Source organism: Schistocerca nitens, chromosome 1 (genome assembly GCF_023898315.1).
Source record: "Schistocerca nitens isolate TAMUIC-IGC-003100 chromosome 1, iqSchNite1.1, whole genome shotgun sequence".
Taxonomy (NCBI): domain Eukaryota; kingdom Metazoa; phylum Arthropoda; class Insecta; order Orthoptera; family Acrididae; genus Schistocerca; species Schistocerca nitens.
In genome coordinates, this window is record NC_064614.1 from 769524089 (window position 1) to 769545476 (window position 21388).

The following is a 21388-nucleotide window of genomic DNA, read 5'->3' on the forward strand; positions in this document are numbered from 1 at the left end:
AGCAGGTTCATGCGCATGCGCAGTTGAGTGGCATGTGAGTATTACCTTCTCCCGTTTCTGGCTACAGAAATGTGGCTATTGGCTATGTAACCAGTCGCAGCAAGCAGATAGATGCAACCGGGAAAAATTTTACTGCCGCACCCAAGCTGCATGCCGGCACGGTAGCTCAGCATGTTCGGTCAGAGGGTTTAGCTACCCTCTGTAATAAAAAACTGAGTGAACAGATCAACGAACAGCCTGAGCGAGTGTCATTGGATGTCCGCCATGAACAAATTCAACGAACAATATAGTACAAAACAAGACTAGAAAAAAAAGAAAAAAAAAAAGAGCGCTCCCAGATTTACGCATGCACAGCGGACCCTGATCTAGGAGGGAGGGGTGGGGGGGGGTCGCCAAATTCATATTCTTGAGGAGAAAAAACTGTTTCACAAAGTGTCTAGCATCAAGCGCACGTTGGTCTATTGATTATACATATGATTTTGATGCCCATCCCTGTTGTTTTTGAACACACTCTGTAAGTTGATTTCTGAATGAATCATACGGTGCGTGGGGTAGCCATGCGGTCTAGGGCGACTTGTCACGGTTCGTGCGGCTCCCCTCGTCGGAGGTTCAAATCCTACCTTGCGCGTGGGTGTATGTGTTGTCAAAAAAGGTTGATTTTTTTAAATACATGCATAGTGTACGTGATATATCTGTCAGGGGAATCCTAGTCGAATCTAGAAATAATCTTTCCTGCATGCAAAAGGGGACCAGGCTACACAAGCTGTGCGGAATAAAGCGGAACGAGTGAACGCCAATCGCTGTCTCATTATGTTGTTGTTTTAGTTCGCGAATGATCAGCTTTGTCATAATTACTAGGTTGAAAATGGTTCAAATGGCTCTGAGAACTATGGGACTTAACATCTGAGGTCATCAGTCCCCTAGAACTGAGAACTACTTAAACCTAACTAACCTAAGGACATCACACACATCATGCCCGAGGCAGGATTCGAATCTGTGACCGTAGCAGTCACACGGTTCCGGACTGAAGTGCCTAGAACCGCTCGGCCGCCGCGGCCGGCGATTACTAGGGAAATCCTTAGATTCAGACTACCAGAGTGGAAATAATCGACTAACAGGAATAACAGGTAATAAAGATTACGTATTATCTTCTCGGTGTATCCAGGAAAATGAAATGTTGTCAGAAAATTTTTGGCCAGATCGCTACACTAGTAAGGGCCAGTTCTACAGTCCCCGTCTAGCAGCCACTTAAGTTCTATTGTGGAAGTAGCGCTGAAAATGCTTTGTACGAACATAACAATGCCTAACCGGAGAGTAATTAGGTATAACTAAACCAGTGATTCTGGCAGGGTTAGGCAAGTTAACCGGCGAATAAGTTTTGACAAAGGCAGGAATAGTTCCAGAATTAGTCATGACAAGATTGTTTGTTAGAACGAGGAAGGAGAAGAAATGCGGACATCACAGAAATTAGGGAAGAAAATGACGATTCTAAATTTATATAAAAATCTCGTACTACTGCTTTTCGATCTCGTGCTCGAGAAACTGGAGCATACGAATGAAATGTGAAACTATTTTCTAACAAAGCTTTTTGCTTGTGGTAGGCCTAATAGGCATTTGATGTTGGTCTTCGTGAATTATGTTCTGTCTTGTTATAAAAATGACCATTTGTGCCAAAACAGTCTCGTTTATTTGGTGTGTGTTACAAAGTCTGTGGTGTTAGAAAGGCCTATTTTGTTTTATCTAACAGGCAGTGACAAAATAGACATACGCAGTATTAGACAACGATATTATTTCGATTTTTCATGTAGCAAAATGTTTGACGAACTTTGATGAGGTAATAGATCCTTTCGCAGAAAGGAAAGCCCATCATGAAAGCTGTAGCAAGATTAGAGAGACAAATTAATTCTAGGAGCTAAGGATTGAAGAAATGTGTACTTTATTGCTTGTCTCTTGCCTTTACTGGTTTTATGTATCGTATATTTAATTTTATGTCACCAAAACAGAAAGTTATTAGCTAACATGCAATAAAGAGTGCAAATTTTCTGAGGAGTTCTTGTTCTCCCGATTACAAGTAATCCCATTCAGTATTAATTGCGAGATTTTTTAAGAAAGAAGGGCAGGATGTCAAATCAGGCAACTGGGAGCAGGAGAGGCACCATAGGACAGTTTAATTTCCACTGGCCTTAATATAGTTTGATGGCATCCAATACAAAATTTACATGTTTCAGTTCCATGGAGCGAAATGCAGTGACGTACGATAGAAGAATGTGTGTGTGAAGCGGGGTGGCACTGCACTCTGGCACACTTAAGACCAAATAACATGTCTTACATTTCCTCGAACATATATGTTTTATGTATAAGACTCTTCAGAAAGATGTGCGCTACAAAATGAACATATTTTTGAAAACTCGATTTTTTTTAAAATTTTTGACGTATCTCAAATGCTTGAGGGCGCGGGGCGCCACTGTCTAAGTATTGCCCCGGTTCGGAAATATCGTAGATCCAAGGCTGATGCGCAGAGCACTCTGAGTTATAGTGGGGAAGTGTGTAATCTCCACGTTACCTGTGTTTACATTTACTGATTTTGCTGTTTCCTCTTTGTTTACTGCTCTAACGTCATATGCAAACAAAATGGATTTCTGTGGCTGGTAGCTATCAAGTGAACTAAAATACAGTCACATAATTAAAGAAGGCTAATATACGTTATTAGTTTCAGATTTTATTTTATTCCCACTTATCTGACACCCATGCGTTAATCGCCTTGTAGAATGACGTTAATTTTGTCAGTTTGGTAAAGAAATTTGGTTTTTATTAATCTTTTACGCTGAGGCAGTCAATGTGTTTGAAACAATGAAACCAAGTGTTTAGTTCCACACTATCGCCTAATTTCAACTGCTCGCTGCATTTCATGTTCACGTTTTAATCTTCTAGCATGTATGGCATTATGCCATAATAAAGAGTCAAAAATGAGTTAATAAAGTACTGGTACTCCAAGAAAATTTACATCCCAAAACCCACACTGAAAAGCTTAATACCAGGTCGAGGCCTATTTCATTGAGAATCTGGACATACAAATGTGCTCTTTAAGTGTGCACTTTAAGGGGAGCCGGAGGTGCCTATGCTGCCCATGTTAAAATCACTAAGTTTGAGGAACATTTATGAATAAACTACCAAATAGAAAAATTTGAATTTTTTTTACATATAGAGTGGTTTAGTATTGCAGTTATGACAGAGGGATTTTGGAGTATCTTTTCTAGTTTCCTTCCAATTATTTTTTTTTAATGACCCAAATTTTTTTTTACAAATAATTGCTTTGTAATTAAACTGAAATGAAACTACTGAACATATTGCCAAATGGCTGTGTTAAAATGTAAGTTTGACCACTAGGAGTGCTGTATAAAAATTTAATCTCTCTAGCTTGAGTGGATTTTGAGAAAATGTTCCTTATATTTGAAAAATTCTAATTTACGGGAAATGGCTATCAAAGTTTCTCAATACATTCCTGCACTATAGGATGGATTATCAGGGTCCTCTTCTGTCTTCTTTTCTGGCCTGTTGTTCCATCATACTTCATATGCCTTTCTCTTCTTTCTGCTCCTCTTATCCTTTCTCTGTCAATATTTCTTAATGCTCATACAGTTTTCACCCCAGCTGTAAATCCTAATGCCTTCAGAACTTCACACTTCACACCGTTCCCTTGGTTGTAGGTTGCTATTGCATCATAAATGCCAAAGTGCAGTGTTTTTATGCTTACAAACACCCTTTTAGGAATCACTTTCCAAATCAAATTGTTTACGCTCTCATTAGGATTCTGCGTCTTTCCGTGTAGACATTTGTGTAACAATTCTGGCTGTGCTAAGTCATGAAAAATTGGTTTTATTGCATTGATCACAGCTGCTGGCAAACCATGTTTGTGATCATAGTCCTTTTTTGCATTATATTTGCACCAGGAATCTTTTGGGCACAGGCTGTGTTGAGGGTATTCATTGGAAGAGGCAGTATGAAGGAACAATGCCCACACTGCTTTTCGCATGTCACTAACATTACTAGTATTTTGCCTTATAGCATACCCATAGTATCTCTGTAGACGTTCAATCACCTCATCAGTAAGCCTGCCTCTCCCTCCTATTGTCTTTCCATCACTGAGCTTACTTGAACCCAAAGTTTGTTTGAGCCTTCGAAGCCGTGCACCCATACGCTTTTGCACATGCCCAATGCATTCCAACTTTTCAACTACAAATTCATTTCCATATGGTTTCAGTTCCTCTATAGTCTTGAAACCTTGGGAGTCACCATCCCCAAGATAGTATTTGTACCTAACATTGTATCTGGGAACTGAACGTTCAAAAATTTGTTTCACTCCATCCACTTCCATTGCTCCACTTGATCCACTAAAATTTGCCTCACAGGTTCCACTGTGCTCCCCTTTGATTTTATTTTTGCACCTACAATGTTTTGATAATATTGCAACATCTATCACTTTTGCACTATCACCACAAGTAGCAGTTACAACCCCATTCAGGGATTTATGACCCCTCTTTTGCCAGGAACCATCTAATGCCACTACCAAATCCCTAGAACCACCGTTCATTTCTACAGATTCCTCCACTGCTTCCTTCATGGTTTTCAAAGCCACATCTTCAACAGAGGATCCTACCAGTTCACAGTAGTACCCAAATTTGCTTGGAGGCGATGGCAAGTTCATAATACCACAAAACAGTTTACCAGCAGCAGACCCTTTTCCAATGGATCGAAGACCATACACTAGTCGAACATTCACATCAAACACTCTAGAGCTAAACCAAAGTGCTTTGTTATCTCTAGTCACACTCCTACGCTTGAACACATTTTGCACAGAACACTTTCTTTCAGCACAGAAGATAATAATCCAATATTCAGTACTTCGTTAATATCATCACTGTCACTAACATATTCACGAAATCTGTCACTTCCACCAGTCAGCTTCTTGCTAGAAGATGTCACAGGGCTATGGCCGGCCATGTGTTGTTTAGCAGAAGAACGCACTGTTTCAGTAATTGTAGTATCGCAACTTGGTATTAGTGTTAATTTTCTTTTCCCTATATTCTTCCTCTTCGTATATACACGGTTACTAAAATGTGGCATCGTAACCAGTACAACGCTTTACACAAGAAGTATAATACTACCAACAACAGGTGCAACACTGAACTAATTCAAAACGGTAAACAGCAAAGAGACGATGTTCCGTTCTCTTAGCGCTTCATTTGTCACAGAAAACAGTGTAGCCGACCCTTGCACACTCGCTGTATGCATAACATAAGGCGCTGTATGCTTAACAGGCTGAGAAAATCCCAAGCAGTTCGCCAGGAAGTCACAAGAGGGTGTTAGATGCATTCAGCGGCCGCCCATTTCCTCTGCAGGCGTGGGGGGGAAAATGTTAATAACTCCACTTCTAGGGCGAGTAGAACAATAATTCAAAGTTTACATTAAAGAGGAATGTTCCAATTAATTTAGTATGGTTCACGAAATTCCGATGCTCTTATAGTATCCTCTGATGTCTTTTACATGTACGAACAGCTGTGATGCCTGTTATCTGGCGCTCTCTGACACCTGCTGAAATGAAACCTTTTCTAACAGGTCGCGGGAAAATATTGCGAATGGTGGTTTGAAAAGCACTGCTTTCAAAGTAAATTTCCTTTTACGCAAGTTGAACTACGTGCGAGAATGTACGATGAATTTCTTAAATCACAGAGCGTTTGATGACGAGCCATTTAGAAGTATTTCGAGCCCAGAAGATAAGGCATTCATACCGTTATTATGAGCAACTTGATGTAGTGCTACAGGAAGCTCTCTCTCCTCTGCGGTAGCTAATTTATTTGCGAAAAATTTCGAGGACAAGTCACTGGACTCTGCTAAAAAATTTTACTGGCTCATTTGCGATATATCTTAAAGTGTAACACGCGCAAAAAATATCAATATTATATGTGAAAGCTTTGCTTTTCTTGTAACAACACTATGTATATTAATTTAAAACATTAACTTTTCCTGTTTGTGTATCCATGCTACTTAACAGTGATGTTGCTATTAGCTGACATCATCACATATCCTGTGGTCTGAATACCCACTGTCATCGGCATGAGCTATGACTGGCTTACAAAAGCGCATCGCAATTTCAATTACAATGGTTCGGAAAGTAACATTCGGTGTTTGCTGGAATTCGAATTTATACTTTCGTAATACGAAAATATGCAGCTTACATGTTGCTGCACATTGAAAATCTTTCCAAAAGGAGTTTCATTTTCTAAAGTGCCGGGAAATTTTACGCCCGTGTATAAAAACATAACCATTCAAAGGATTGATAAGTTTTACAGTTCTGAGGGAAAATATACTGTACTTAATAACAAGGAAAAAGTGTGTTTTCATCTGGGAGAAAGTGTATTTTTAACCGGGAAATCCGGGAAAGATACAGCAATTTTTTTTTCCTTGCCCGTGTATACACCCTGTAAATTGGCATTACTGGGATGAGCCCTGATCAGCTGATGTATCGACATTGTTTTCCTTTATAACCTCAAAAATATGTTTCACGATGATGAGACCGCTTGAAATATTCACATTAGTTAAACAATGTTCGGTTATTTGTTTTTTACTTGCTGAAGGTGAGAAACCAGTGAAAATATACTGTAGAATGTCTAAAATCTATGGTGAAGGTTGTATGAATTGTGCAAATTTTTACAAGTGGGTAGAACAGTTTAAAAATGGTCATGACTCAGTGACTGACGAACATCCTTCTGGTCGACCAGTAGCAGTTTCAACTCCCTCACGTGAAAGTCGAATTGATGACATTATTCCTGCCGACCACTGTGTGGCTGTGGAAGTGATAGTTGATAACATTGAAGTTAGTAATGGTACCGTTCATAATATTATTTGTAACGAGCAGAAGTACCGCAAAACGTCCAAGATGGGTCCCAAAGGAGTTGACGCAGCTACACAAGGAAACAAGATTGAGGGTGCGCACAGAGCTAAAGGAACGTTATGAAAGATAAGGTGAGCACTTCCTCAACAAAATTTCAACTTGTGATGAAACTTGGGTTCACTATTCTGAGCCAGAATCAAAAAGATAAAGCATGGAGTGGAAGCACACCAACTCACCTGTCAAGAAAAAATTCAGAACCCAAGCATCAACAGGAAAAGTCACGTGGACGGTGTTTTGGGATGCTGAAGGTCCAGTGTTTTTTTTTAAAGCTCGAAGAGCAGCGTACAATGAACAGTCAATACTTCTCGGATTTGCTTTTAAACAAGGTGAAGCCAACGTTGAGAGAGAGAGAGAGAGAGAGAGAGAGAGAGAGAGAGAGAGACGACGTGGATCTCATAGGAGATGTGTGATTCTCCAGCAGGACAATGCACATCCTCATATTGCTCAACTAACCCGTGAAACCATTAACAAAATTGGCTGGGAAGTACTGCCTCACCCCCTTACAGTCCTGATTTAGCATCTAATGATTTCCATTTGTTTGGTGCACTGAAGGTGGCATTACGTGGGAAGAGGTTCCATGACAATGATGACGTGAAACAATTTGTGGGAAATTGGTTCAAACAACAAGTTATAGTTCTTTGCAGTTGGAATAAAAAAGCTTGTAGCCGATTGGAACAAATGCTTAAATTATCAAATTATTGAATGACCATTGTATGTTACGTGGACTGTTAACAAATCTTCTTCACGCAATAACAAATTAGTTGCAACAAATGTGCACAGTTTATCTTCTTGTGCCTATTCTGTATAATACAAGGTGCTATCCAAAATTTTTGGGACTGGTGCTGCCATCTGTTGAAAACCTTTCCTTTGGACCAATGGTCACCATCACCCTGAAGTAGTTCCCATCCGCACGTACACGCTGGTCCCAGCACTTCTGCCACTGGTCAAACGTTTTCTGGAAGTCCTGTTCTTTGAGGGTGTTAATCACCTCCAGTGATGCTTCTTGAATCCTCTCTAGAGTGTCTAACCGACTGCAATTCAACTTGAGTTTCAGTTTTGGGAATAGCACGAATTCGCAAGGTAAGGACGTGTGTCAGGGTGCATTGTCGTGATGCGGCAGCCAGTTCCCTTGACGCCAAAGTTCAGGCCGTTGTCGCCGCACGTTTTCATGGAGCTGTTGCAAAACATCACAGTAGTACACGGAATTCACTGTTTGGTAGGGTGGGATGAATTCTTTGTGCACAATTCCCTTGGTGTCAAAGAAAACGATGATCATTCTCTTCACTTTGCTCTTCACCTGTCTCGCTTTTTTGGGTCTTGGAGAGCCCGGGCTGTTCCACTGGGACGATTGTTGCTTTGTCTCTGGGTCATAACCATAAATCCAGCTCTCGTCGCTGTTGATAACCCGTGACAAGAAGGTTTGAGCGTCAGATGCGGTCTGACGAAGGTTCGTGCACACTACAACACGCTGTGCATTCTGATCGGCAGTAAAGATCCTTGGCACAAATTTTGCAGCGACACGATGTGTGCCCAATTCATCAGTCAACATTCGTTGACATGTCCCATAACCAATACCCACTACATCCGCAAGCTCTTGAATGGTTAGACGTCGATCCGCATGAACCAATGTATGGCTGGCCCTGAACCGAGCATGCCACTCAAACACACGTGTACAGCTCATGCTCTGTCCCCCAAACGCTTGAATCATTGCAAGGGTCTACGTAGCACTGTTCCCGAGATTCGCACAGAATTTGATACACACGTGCTGTTCTGTTCGCGGATCCATCGTAAAATCACCACACACCAAACACAGAGTATTACGGAAATCACTGTGGACACTCAACACATCCTCCCAGCTGAATGCCACTCCACACACTGACTCGTCAGATATGCAGCTCTCGCCACCTAGTGGTGCAAAGATCTACTACTACTACTACTACTACTACTACTTTCCAGATGGCAGCACCAGTCCTGAAAATTCTGGATTCCACCTCATTAATAATTAATGAAATTTATGAATACACCTTACTATTTGATATTTAATACTGCAATATTGTTGCGTATAGGGGGATGAGTTTTTATGAGGAGATGGTTTTCTTCCTTGTTATTCTCATGATAAGACCTTACTATGTATAAAGAAAGTTTTATTTTATTCTCTGTGAATATTGCTATTGCTAAAGAATTCTTCTGGAAAACACCCTGTAAGATGGGAACAAGCTGGAGAATGTAATTATCTCTCTCCAAAACTTTCTTCCTTCCTTGTTCCCATTCCAGCACTACACATCAGTCTTTTTACTTCTCTCCTTTTCCACCAACTCCCCCCCTCCCCCCCCCCCCCACACACAGACCCCTCTCCACCGCCCTCTGTCTAACCCCCCAACTGCACCTAGCTGTTCTACCCTCTCTCCACCTCATCCCTGCACACTCCCCAACAGCATTTCACTGTCCTCCACACCTACCCTGCTATCTGTCCCCTCCCCTCCCCACCCCAGCCTCCTCCTTATCCCCACCCAAGTTGCCTCTCCCATCATGCGCTACTCCTGCTGTTCTTAATGTGGCTTCATCTGCCAGAGACTGTGCTAGTGTGTGTGTGTGTGTGTGTGTGTGTGTGTGTGTGTGTGTGTGCGCGCGCGCACGCGCATGCGCACCTGGTGTCTGTTTTTTTACAAATGCCTTGTAGGCTGAAAGCTTATTTTCTTACTCTTTTTGTTGTGCCTATCTGTGACCCAGCATCTCTGCTATATGGTGAGTAGCAACTATCCTTTTCTAATATTGTTGCATTCCTTCCTGGAATTTCCATTGTTTAATAATGTAGAAAAGGAGAAATAATTCTCAATTTTATTTTTTTATCTTTTCAGTAAGAGAGTACATGTCAATAACGTGTCAGCCGGCTTTCGTTGGTTATGACAGCAGCTATTGAAACTGGCTTTTGGTTTGCAGGTAACAGGTGAACTGTCAAACAGTGGTCAACCAATGCGACGTTTTACTCAAACTTTTGTTCTAGCGGCACAGGCACCAAGGCAGTATTATGTTCACAATGACATATTTCGCTATCAGGTTGGTATTTATGTATTAAAGCAGTTGGGTTTGCTAGTTAATTACAGTATTCAGTTGTTTGAATATTTGTTGCTCACCATACTGTTATTAACGCAGTAATGTTTTCTATTAACTTTGCACACTTACAGAATTTTAAAAAATTTGGTATGTTGGCAGAAATCATCATTCAGTCAATACTACATATATTGATTGAGAATTGGGGGGGGGGGGGTGTTAGATCCTGATGCAAAGTGCATTGCAGTGAAGTGAAGTGCGGTGGAAGGACTATCGAGCAAAGCATACGAAGGGCGAGAATGCAGTTCTCTTTTTGGGAAGAATGAGGCATTGTAAAATAACAGATGCAAGATCAGTTTGGCAACCGAGAGCAGTATTTGATGCTGCTGTTTTAAAGAAAACAGACTGCTTTGTAGTTGATGGGTCTAATTGAATTTAAGATACACAAGAGACAATTGCTAAAATCGCAATGCAGTGGGTGTTACTAATCTAAATATCTTTCTTACATTGGTTTTCTCTACATTAGCTTTATGAATCTGATTTTCTGTTCTATAGCAACATCACATCATCCTGGCAGCATTTGTTGTTTTAGGGAATCATACTTTTGCAATGGTTTAGACATAATCGAATCTTGCAAGAGTTACTGCAGAATTTTATATTTTCCATGAAGTTCAATAAAAAATAGCTTAGTACTTTATTTTTAATCTTAAATTTTGTAACACATTAGCTACCAAGCTAAGCAATTAGTAATTTGTGACTGTCTCTAGGATAAAGCAAATATGTTGACATAGGCTGTTTAAACTTGCATCGCTGCTGGTGGGCAGCCGAGTACCAACAGACACTGGTAGGCAGGGAGGGGTGTGCAAAGAGCTGATGCATGGACGGCAAGCCTGCTGGGCTGTAGTGCATGTGACAGTTTCCTGCCGGCTGAACACATGCAGGCAGGGTTGGAAAAAGTGACCTGAGGGGTGTGAGGCAGTATACGCATCATATGGGACGGTGTTAGAACAACCTACATTACTCATTTTTGGGAAGGAACTCTGTTTAGTACTACAGTAATTTGAGTTCATTTTTATGTTGAATGTTTTTCAGTGGTTTGGATTATTGTCATTGTTTCTCTTGAATGTTTCTGTATGGTTTGGCTCATTGTTACATAATACCATATAATCGATACTTCATAGACTCGTTTGGAGGAATTTAATGTGGCACTCTCAGGCTATCTATCCTGACATGTGATGGTAGGATCTGTTGGATTAGGTCCAACCATGACAAGTTTTGTATATACATTACTAAATACTGCTGAAATCAATATTTCTGTCTGAAACAATCATTAAATAAAGGAGTAAACAGAAACACAGGAACAGAAAATTTTGTCTTAGGTAACAGTTACGAGGGCAGCTAATAATCAGGTACACTGACAAGAACAATTGAAAATAAGTCAGAGAATGAATTAACTGTATACTGCAAAAAAATTAATGTTGCTATTTATATACAACATTTTTAAAGAAATGTGTGTGTTTTGTGATGCCAGGTTTCTGATGTTATATATTGTTAATTATTTTCTCTGTTAAGGACATGATACTAAGTGATGAAGAAGTCGAACAGGATTCAGGTAGATCAGAAGCTGAAGATGATGCTGAATCAGAACTTCATCCTGCCCCAGAAGTGATACAGCCGGTATGATTTTTTTAGACATTTGTGATTAAAACATATTTAATTATAATAAAATTATTAAATAAGTCATTGCTGATAGTCTCTCTCTCTCTCTCTCTCTCTCTCTCTCTCTCTCTCTGTGCGTGTGTGTTATTGATAGAATATCTGCTTAACACAACCTGGATTTAGAACAGTTGTAAATTTTTCATCCCAGATGTCTAGTTGATTCTCTCACTTTGTACCATTAAAATACCACCAAAGATTTAGGCACTAAATGTTAATCCTTCTTGTTTTGACTGTTTTCAAAATAATAAAAAATTAACTGGAAATAATAAATTAAGACATTCCAACAAGCCTTACTAAGCAAACAAAAATTGTAGTACAGCAGTTTGTGCTTTCTAATATGGCAAGGGTGGCAACTATCAACATACAGGTGCTACTGAAGGTTGTTGCACTTTATATGGACAGAAGTTTTATTGGAGTTACTGGAAGAGGTATGGTTAATGTCCAGAAAGATTGCATGTGGAGCTCAGGATCAGGTTGAAATGGTAACAAATGTTGATGCTATGGTGGAATGAGGATAATGTGTCTTGCCAAGGCTGAAAGAGTAATTTTTGGATAAGGACAGGAAAATATTTTATGGCCAAATTTGGTGTTTTTTTTTCGCAATGTTAAGTGTTGTCATTGTTGTGTGTCTTTTTGACACATTCGGCCATTTTTGGGCCACCCCCCACCCCACCCCCAATTCGGTGCCGTCCCCTCCCTTCCCCCATCTCTCTTTTGCCATATTTAGTTTGTGTGTGTGTGTGTGTGTGTGTGTGTGTGTGTGTGTGTGTGTGTCTCCACCACAGTTTTCCAATTTCAGTGTAAATGTGTGTACATTGCGGAACAATTAGGAAATCCAGGTAAAATGCGGGAAATTTTTAAGATTTTGGGAATTTTTCATTGTTTGAGTTCTCAGTTAACTTTCTGTAATTTTGATTGGTAAGAACTGATACTGTAATGAAGAATTTCAGTTCAGCCCAGTAGTATAGAATAATACTGCAGCAATAAAACATAAATGAGAGAATAACAGCAAAATAAAACTTAAGTTGCAAAGGGCATAATACGTATCATTTCATAGTCGGATCTTATTGAATTCAGCACATATTAAAATTCAGGAGTAAGTAAGAAACAAGTTTTTTTTGTTTCTCTAAAATAATTCCTGCCCCGAGATAAAGGTTTCCAAAGATGACATTGTGAACACCATTTTGAAGATGCAAATTTTGTAAAATTTTTTAAAATGCTGTATTTCTGTAACTTCTAGATACTTTTTTGTTTGAAAGGTAATTGCTTTATGGTTACAATGGTATCCTCCGTTTGGATATATCTGTCAAAGGTCTTTCGAATTTTTTTATAATATACTGTCCCCCCCCCCCCCCCCCCACCCGAAAATGCCAATCCAGAAAAGTTAGATTTTTTCTGTTGATTAATAGCACATAGTACTATATTCTGTGTAAAGGAGAGCTTTTAAGTTGGACAGGTTTTATTTTTAAAATGATTGTTTTTTAACTTACAAGGATAATTATGTCTTCACTGAAGTTGTTTCTTACTGATTTCTTTCTTACAATGTTTATTTGTATTGTCTTTGTTTGCAGTTACTTCTTACCACTTTCTTTGTTGTGGCTATTTCTTACCACTTTCTTTGTTGTGGCTATTTCTTTTCACTTTCTTTGTTGTGGCTATTTCTTACACATTGTTGTAATTTCATGTCAGTTCTTTGTCATGGTTCTTCATTGCAAGTGTCTGTATTGTAGTTGTGCAGTGCTAATTTGTTTACTGATGAGGCTTCTAAGAAATCCAAGACCATCCAGTGAGTTCTGTGTTTTCGTGAGGAATTTGCCAGTTGACACAGTTGCATTGTGTTTTGTGAAAAGGATTGTATGAAATGTCTTCCGATTGGGGCCACAGGAGAGTGAAGTGTGCTGACTATTTGCATATCCATAAGAGTGATATACAAGACAAACAAGAAAACAGGCTTTTTTCAGGTTGGGAATAAGTGTTCTCAGTTGAAGACTGTTTCAAAGTGAAGATGTTTCCAGGTACTACTTTTTGTGTTCTAAATGTTTTGACAGAATAACAACAATGATAGTGTGGTGTCACAGCCAGACACCACACTTGCTAGGTGGTAGCTTTAAATCGGCCGCGGTCCATTAGTACATGTCGGACCCGCGTGTCGCCACTGTGTGATCGTAGACCGAGCGCCACCACACGGCAGGTCTCGAGAGACTGACTAGCACTCGCCCCAGTTGTACGACGACTTTGCTAGCGACTACATTGACGAAGCCTTTCTCTCATTTGCCGAGAGACAGACAGAATAGCCTTCAGCTAAGTCCATGGCTACGACCTAGCAAGGCGCCATTAGCCTTACATAGCTTGTATCTAAAGAGTCTCACTTGTATAGTCAAGAGCGATGTACAACTATGATGGAATAAAGTTAAGTATTACTGCAGCTACGTACTTTTCTTTATAGCATTCATTACGTATCTTGTTTCAGACCTCACGCCATCCTTCGTGAGTTAGCGCGTGCATCTTGGCTGCCTCTTTCAATTAGTGTGCGTAGTGTTGGCAAGTCTGCCGACACTACAGATAGTATTTGAAAAAGGTGAAGCCTCCCGTGGTGCAGATGATGCAGATTTTGTGTCAATAGAGGAATTAAATACCCTGAAACAGTCAACTACAGAGGCAGGTGTTACCCCTGTTAAGAACCCATGGTCAGTGAAGTTGAGTCATAAGCTCTATGCATCAAGAAAATGCAGAGAAATTACTAACGCTATGGATGAATACACTACAGCAAAACTGACCACACCCTTCATAATAGAAATTCCATCTTCAGAAGAAAATGAACCAAAGCACTCTTGCACCTCTTGCCAGGAATTTTTCACAAATATCAATACAGCTGTGTAAAGTGTAAAGGTGCAAGTTGTATGTATTATTCCAGAGACATTTTCAAAGCAAAAAAAATTGAACCATGTTCCATAGTATCGTAGTACATGGTAGACAAATCAAGAAATGTGGGGTCTGTGAAAGGAGTCTTTGGAAGACCAGATCCCTGCTATGGTAATTTTATCTGGAAGATAAATTGGACTGTTCTCACCAGAGTGCCAACAAAAAAGGCCCTATTACTGTAACAGTTGAAGGTCAAATAGTTGTGAAGGTGAAGAGGTACATGACTAGCAGTATTAAAGAAACTTTTGCAGTTTATAAAAAACAACTATACAACTTCACATATTGGAAGATCAAAATTTGATGCACTACGACCTAAGTTGGTAGTTCCATACCCATGTAGAGATGTCTGTTTATAAGTGTACTGCGTGAATTTTGTACTTTGTGTGGTAACTTTGAAGAACTTATTGGAGCACGTGACATATGACACCTTCGTTGGATGTGTGAAGTTAGTAGTAATCTGTGGCATAAAGCGAGAGACTTGTTTGTTTCAAGAATGTGGTGACTGCCCAGGAAATGGAGGACTGCCTATACAGAAGCTTGGCCTGGAAGACGTAGCAGATAACTCTGCAGGAATTACATATGTGACATGAGAGGAAAATAAACAAATTAAGAAAACTGTTGCCTTTGACAGTTTCATTGATGAACTTGGTAAATGGTCAGTGAAAGCAGTAACACACCTGCATCTCAAGGAATTGCAACAACACATTGCAGAAGGGAAAGGGTGTGTATAGGCTGAAGAACTATGTTTAGTGCTTCACTATCATTTCGCTGAGAACTGATCTGTAGTCTCCCACAAGAAGTACAAGGGTATCATTGGAGTAATGACAGGTTTTAATTTTTACAGGGGTGACATATTTTCAAAACAAGACTACAAGTGTTGCAGTTATCAGTGATGACACAGGACGTGACTCAGCACATGTTTTGCTAGCAATGCACTAAGTTCTTCAATTGCAACATGGGCAGAGAATAATCATTATTTCTGATGCGATTCTTCAACTTCTCCCGCCGTATTTCTTGCTCGAACAGTCCATGGGTGTACTGCCGGTCCATGCCGCCCCCCCCCCCCCCTCCCCCCACCCCCGGTGAGGCGTTCTCTCCGTGGTTCGCGCCTGAGGCTGCGCGTCGACGGTCCCTGCGGCTGGCGTCGGCGTCTGTGGTGGCGACGGTGTAACTGCCTCGTCCACCCTGGTCGCTCGTTAGTTTTCTTTGCTGAGCCTCTTTTTAATTAGACTCAGTGCTGGTTCCCTCAACCTCAGCAAAGAAAATGAATGAGCGACTGGGGTGGACGAGGCAGTTACACCGACGCCGACGCCAGCTTCTCAGTGACTGCCGACGCGCGGGTGCAGACCGTGGAGAGAACGCCTCGCACGGGAAAGGGATTTAGGACGGCCACCCGCCCTCAGGAGCTCAGTTCGTCAGCACACCTGACGATGGCGACATGTCTGATCGCCAAAATATTGTGCCCGTTGGACACTATGGACCAGCAGTACACTTGTGGACTGTTCGAGCATTATTTCTGATGGTCCTCCTAGTCAATTTAAAAAATTGTTACCAGCTGTGAGTAAGTCGCTTGTGCCAACTGACTGGATATACAGTGCTACTGGTCATGGGAATAGGCCTTGTGGTGGTGTAGGCGGCCTGCTGAAGTACCATGCTACAAAACATAATCTTTCCAGACCAAATACAGCTGCGATTCAGAATGCTGAGAGTTTTACAAGAGTCGTGAAATCTTACACATCCACAACTCTCATTCTTTTGTCCAAAGAGGAAGTTGAAGAATTCCGTGAGCTGAGAAAAAATAATGGTCCAAACAAACTACTCCTGTAAAAGGAATTAAAAAACACATTTTTGGACTCAGTGACTGGTGAAATCATATTGCGCACACTCTAAAGAGCAAGAAAGAAGAAATTTCGTTTGTTTGGCCAACACTTCAGAAACAGTAGGATAATATTCAGATCCACAACCTGAGAAGGGGGATGTGTGTACGACTGTGACTCATGGATTGCAGAGATTATAGGCACCAGTTATGAGTTAAATGAAATTGTAGTGAATTTTATGCTACCACATGGACCAGCTGTTGGATATAGGTTTCCAGCTGAAGGACAGCAACAACGCCATCAGTGCTCACTTCCTGTTCAAAATGTTTTGAAGATTGTAAGTGCTCCAGTTCCTATTGGTTGAACAGGAAGGCATCACTTTATATCAAAGGAGGATACTGAAACAATGGAACACATTTTTAGTTCATTGACTGGCTAATTTCAGCACAAAACAGAGTGCACAGAAGTTGTAGAAATTGAAACCTTTAAGCCTTTGGACCTTTCCCTTATATTTTGGAATCATTTAAAATGCTTAAAAATGAGTCTTACTCATCTTTCAAAATTAAAATTATGTTAGATAAGGCTAGTTTTTTTTAGCCTGCTATGTGATAATAAAACAGGTTTTATGGCAAAAATTTCAGTTGTTCATAAAACCTGTTTAACCTAATAGTGGAAGCTCTCCTTTTCAGGGAATGTAGAACTGTACGGTACTAATTAAAAGGGGAAAAAAATCAATTTTATGGATCGGTATATTTGAAAAAAAAAATTTTTTTTCCATAAATTATAAAAAAGTTCAGAACGCTATAGTAAAAGAACTTTGACAGGTAAGTCCAAATGGAGGATTTATTCGTAATCATAAAGCAATTATCTTTCATGTATAAAAAAACAACAAAATATTTAGAACTATTCCAGAGGTACAGCATTTCAAAATTTTTTCCAAAATTCACATCTTCAAAATGGTATGTGCAGTGTCATCTTCGCTTGTTTAGAAGGACCAAGAGAATAACTCAGTATTTTCCCTAAAATGATGTGCTACACCTCAGACTCGGGGCATTATTTAAATTAGTTTGAAATAACAATCAGCTGTTTATCTTATTTTTTATTGAGGTTCAACAGTACAGTGAGAGAACTGTTAGTTTCATAAATGTGATCATCTGCAACTGGTGAAGAATGGTTAGCTGTTCCAAGAACCAGTGTAGAATAAAATTATGGCTTACTGTTGCAGATCTTATAAGACTGGAGCAGTGAGACTTTTCCATTTTCAGTTACAGTCTTTTGATGTAGGTGGTTTTGTGTGTGTGTGTGTGTGTGTGTGTGTGTGTGTGTCAGTATTCTCATTTTATCTTTACAGGAATGCAGTCATATGCAAGTAGATAAAGGAAGGATCAGAATAGAAAAATGTAGTCTCTAACAAATGTCACTATGCCTGAAAATACAGTGAGTGTTAGAGAGAGAGAGAGAGAGAGAGAGAGAGAGAGAGAGAGAGAGAGAACTGGTAAAAAGAAGGAGGACATTGTAAATGATAAACATCTACCAGCAGCACATACCCTTTCTTGGTCTAGCAAGTTGGACTGCTAGCAAAAAGACATACTTCTCTCTGTAAAGGTTTTTAATTACTGCTACCAGTCACAAAATTTGTAAACTAATGTATTATTTATTTACTGTGAGACATGTTTCAAGGGAATACCTCATCAATGGCATTACAAAAACAATTTCATAGGAATATCATACAGATGTTAAACAGTCTTTCCATTAATGCTATGGTTATCTTGTGGAAGAAGAGAGAACCTTGTTAGAGGCGATGTCACTTTGTAAGCTAGATTGATGGTTTGCATGAAAATGTTTGGTAACAGTCAGTCACTTTTTTCTTATGGCATGGCAGTCTCGTGATGAGCTGAGGTATTTCCGTTCTGCACATCTTGTTATCATATTACAGATGTTGGTAGACAAAATACATTACAAATTGAGCACCTGTTAAGATATTATTTTACAAATGATGATATAAGTACTATTTATTTTACACATTTCTAAGCTATTGCTGAGGCTGGAGTCAAAAGACTTAGGTGTTAGGCATCTTTTATTCTGAGAGAACTGTAGTGAAATTGGAAAAGAAATGCGAATTTTTAAAATCTGTCATTACATTCAGGTTCTCGTTATTTCCCATTTGGCCAACGATGAAGATTTCCATTTCTTCAAAGATGTCCATTTTCCAGCTCTTTTCTAAATTATGTAGTTCTTTGAGATCGTTACCAATTGTTAAACGGTGCCCTATTTCATTTATATGTTTCATTATAGCTGATTAATTCGCTTTGCCAATTCTGAAACAGTCAATGTGTTCTTTAAAGTGGGCTTTAAAATTTCTTGGAAAAAGCTGAAGAAGAGAACCATTTACTTAAAAACAAGAAGCTCATTGAGGGCAATCCACTAGCAGTAAAATCTAACAAATGCAATATAGTATTTATCATGGACAAACATGATTATATAAATAAAATGCTTGAGTTCGTTCAGAATAATCATATATAAGAAATCTCTCATGACCTCACACAGAAACTCAACAGTAAACTAAAGAAACAATTGAATAAAGTGTGCTTCTTATTGACAAGGGAAGAAACACAGAGATTAACAATTATGAAGACAAGAAGAGAATAAAGACAAAGTTGTGCATACTGTGACACCATATTTTGAAACCATTGTGAAATTCGTGGTTGGGTTTCATATCGACAGAGGAAGTGAAAGAGGTCTTTAAATTTCTGGAAAACTGGGCCAGTATACAGTGCAAAAGTATACTCTGGGAGTTAACTCATGGTGGTGATAAAAAATTCATGACCTGTTATTTCAAGCTTTGAGGTGTGTGCACATGTCCATGTTGTTGTTGTTGTTGTTGTTGTTGTTGTTGTGGTCTTCAGTCCTGAGACTGGTTTGATGCAGCTCTCCATGCTACTCTATCCTGTGCAAGCTTCTTCATCTCCCAGTACCTACTGCAACCTACATCCTTCTGAATCTGCTTAGTGTATTCATCTCTTGGTCTCCCTCTACGATTTTTACCCTCCACGCTGCCCTCCAATGCTAAATTTGTGATCCCTTGATGCCTCAAAACATGTCCTACCAACCGATCCCTTCTTCTAGTCAAGTTGTGCCACAAACTTCTCCCCAATCCTATTCAACACGTCCTCATTAGTTATGTGATCTACCCATCTAATCTTCAGCATTCTTCTGTAGCACCACATTTCGAAAGCTTCTATTCTCTTCTTGTCCAAACTATTTATCGTCCATGTTTCACTTCCGTACATGGCTACACTCCATACAAATACTTTCAGAAACGACTTCCTGACACTCAAGTCTATACTCGATGTTAACAAATTTCTCTTCTTCAGAAACGCTTTCCTTGCCATTGCCAGTCTACATTTTATATCCTCTCTACTTCGACCATCATTAGTTATTTTACTCCCTAAATAGCAAAACTCCTTTACTACTTTAAGTGTCTCATTTCCTAATCTAATTCCCTCAGCATCACCCGACTTAATTTGACTGTATTCCATTATCCTCGTTTAGCTTTTGTTGATGTTCATCTTATATCCTCCTTTCAAGACACTGTCCATTCCGTTCAACTGCCCTTCCAAGTCCTTTGCTGTCTCTGACAGAATTACAATGTCATCGGCGAACCTCAAAGTTTTTACTTCTTCTCCATGAATTTTAATACATACTCCGAATTTTTCTTTTGCTTCCTTTACTGCTTGTTCAATATACAGATTGAATAACATCGGGGATAGGCTACAACCCTGTCTCACTCCTTTCCCAACCACTGCTTCCCTTTCATGCCCCTCGACTCTTATAACTGCCATCTGGTTTCTGTACAAATTGTAAATAGCCTTTCACTCCCTGTATTTTACCCCTACCACCTTCAGAATTTGAAAGAGAGTATTCCAGTTAACATTGTCAAAAGCTTTCTCTAAGTCTACAAATGCTGAAACGTAGGTTTGCCTTTTCTTAATCTTTCTTCTAAGATAAGTCTTAAGGTTAGTATTGCCTCACGTGTTCCAACATTTCTAGGGAATCCAAACTGATCTTCCCCGAGGTCCGCTTCTACCAGTTTTTCCATTCGTCTGTAAAGAATTCGCGTTAGTATTTTGCAGCTGTGACTTATTAAACTGATAGTTCGGTAATTTTCACATCTGTCAACACCTGCTTTCTTTGGGATTGGAATTATTATATTCTTCTTGAAGTCTGTGGGTATTTCGCCTGTCTCATACATCTTGCTCACCAGATGGTAGAGTTTTGTCATGACTGGCTCTCCCAAGGCCATCAGTAGTTCTAATGGAATGTTGTTTACTCCCGGGGCCTTGTTTCGACTCAGGTCTTTCAGTGTTCTGTCAAACTCTTCACGCAGTATCTTATCTCCCATTTCGTCTTCATCTACATCCTCTTCCATTTCCATAATATTGTCCTCAAGTACATCGCCCTTGTATAAACCCTCTATATACTCCTTCCACCTTTCTGCCTTCCCTTCTTTGCTTAGAACTGGGTTTCCGTCTGAGTTCTTGATATTCATACAAGTGGTTCTCTTTTCTCCAAAGGTCTCTTTAATTTTCCTGTAGGCAGTATCTATCTTACCCCTAGTGAGACAAGCCTCTACATCCTTACATTTGTCCTCTAGCCATCCCTGCTTAGCCATTTTGCACCTCCTGTCGATCTCATTTTTGAGACGTTTGTATTCCTTTTTGCCTGCTTCATTTACTGCATTTTTATATTTTCTCCTTTCATCAATTAAATTCAATATTTCTTCTGTTACCCAGAGATTTCTATTAGCCCTCGTCTTTTTACCTAGTTGATCGTCTGCTGCCTTTACTACTTCATCCCTCGGAGCTACCCATTCTTCCTCTGGTTCTTTCAGTTTATCCAGGTCCCAACTCCTTAAATTCCCACCTTT

The 21388-nt window shown here is 39.8% G+C and overlaps 1 protein-coding gene across 3 annotated transcripts in view; it reads left to right on the forward strand.

Moving 5' to 3' along the window:
- The window catches only part of LOC126261300 (ras GTPase-activating protein-binding protein 1), a 157431-nt gene that overhangs the window by 54975 nt on the left and 81068 nt on the right, over positions 1 to 21388 (forward strand). For all 3 annotated transcript variants that reach the window (XM_049958527.1, XM_049958526.1, XM_049958528.1), the window contains exons 4-5: positions 9893 to 10009; positions 11576 to 11680. In XM_049958527.1, coding sequence (XP_049814484.1) covers positions 9893 to 10009; positions 11576 to 11680 — 222 coding nt within the window. The remainder of the gene's footprint in view (positions 1 to 9892; positions 10010 to 11575; positions 11681 to 21388) is intronic.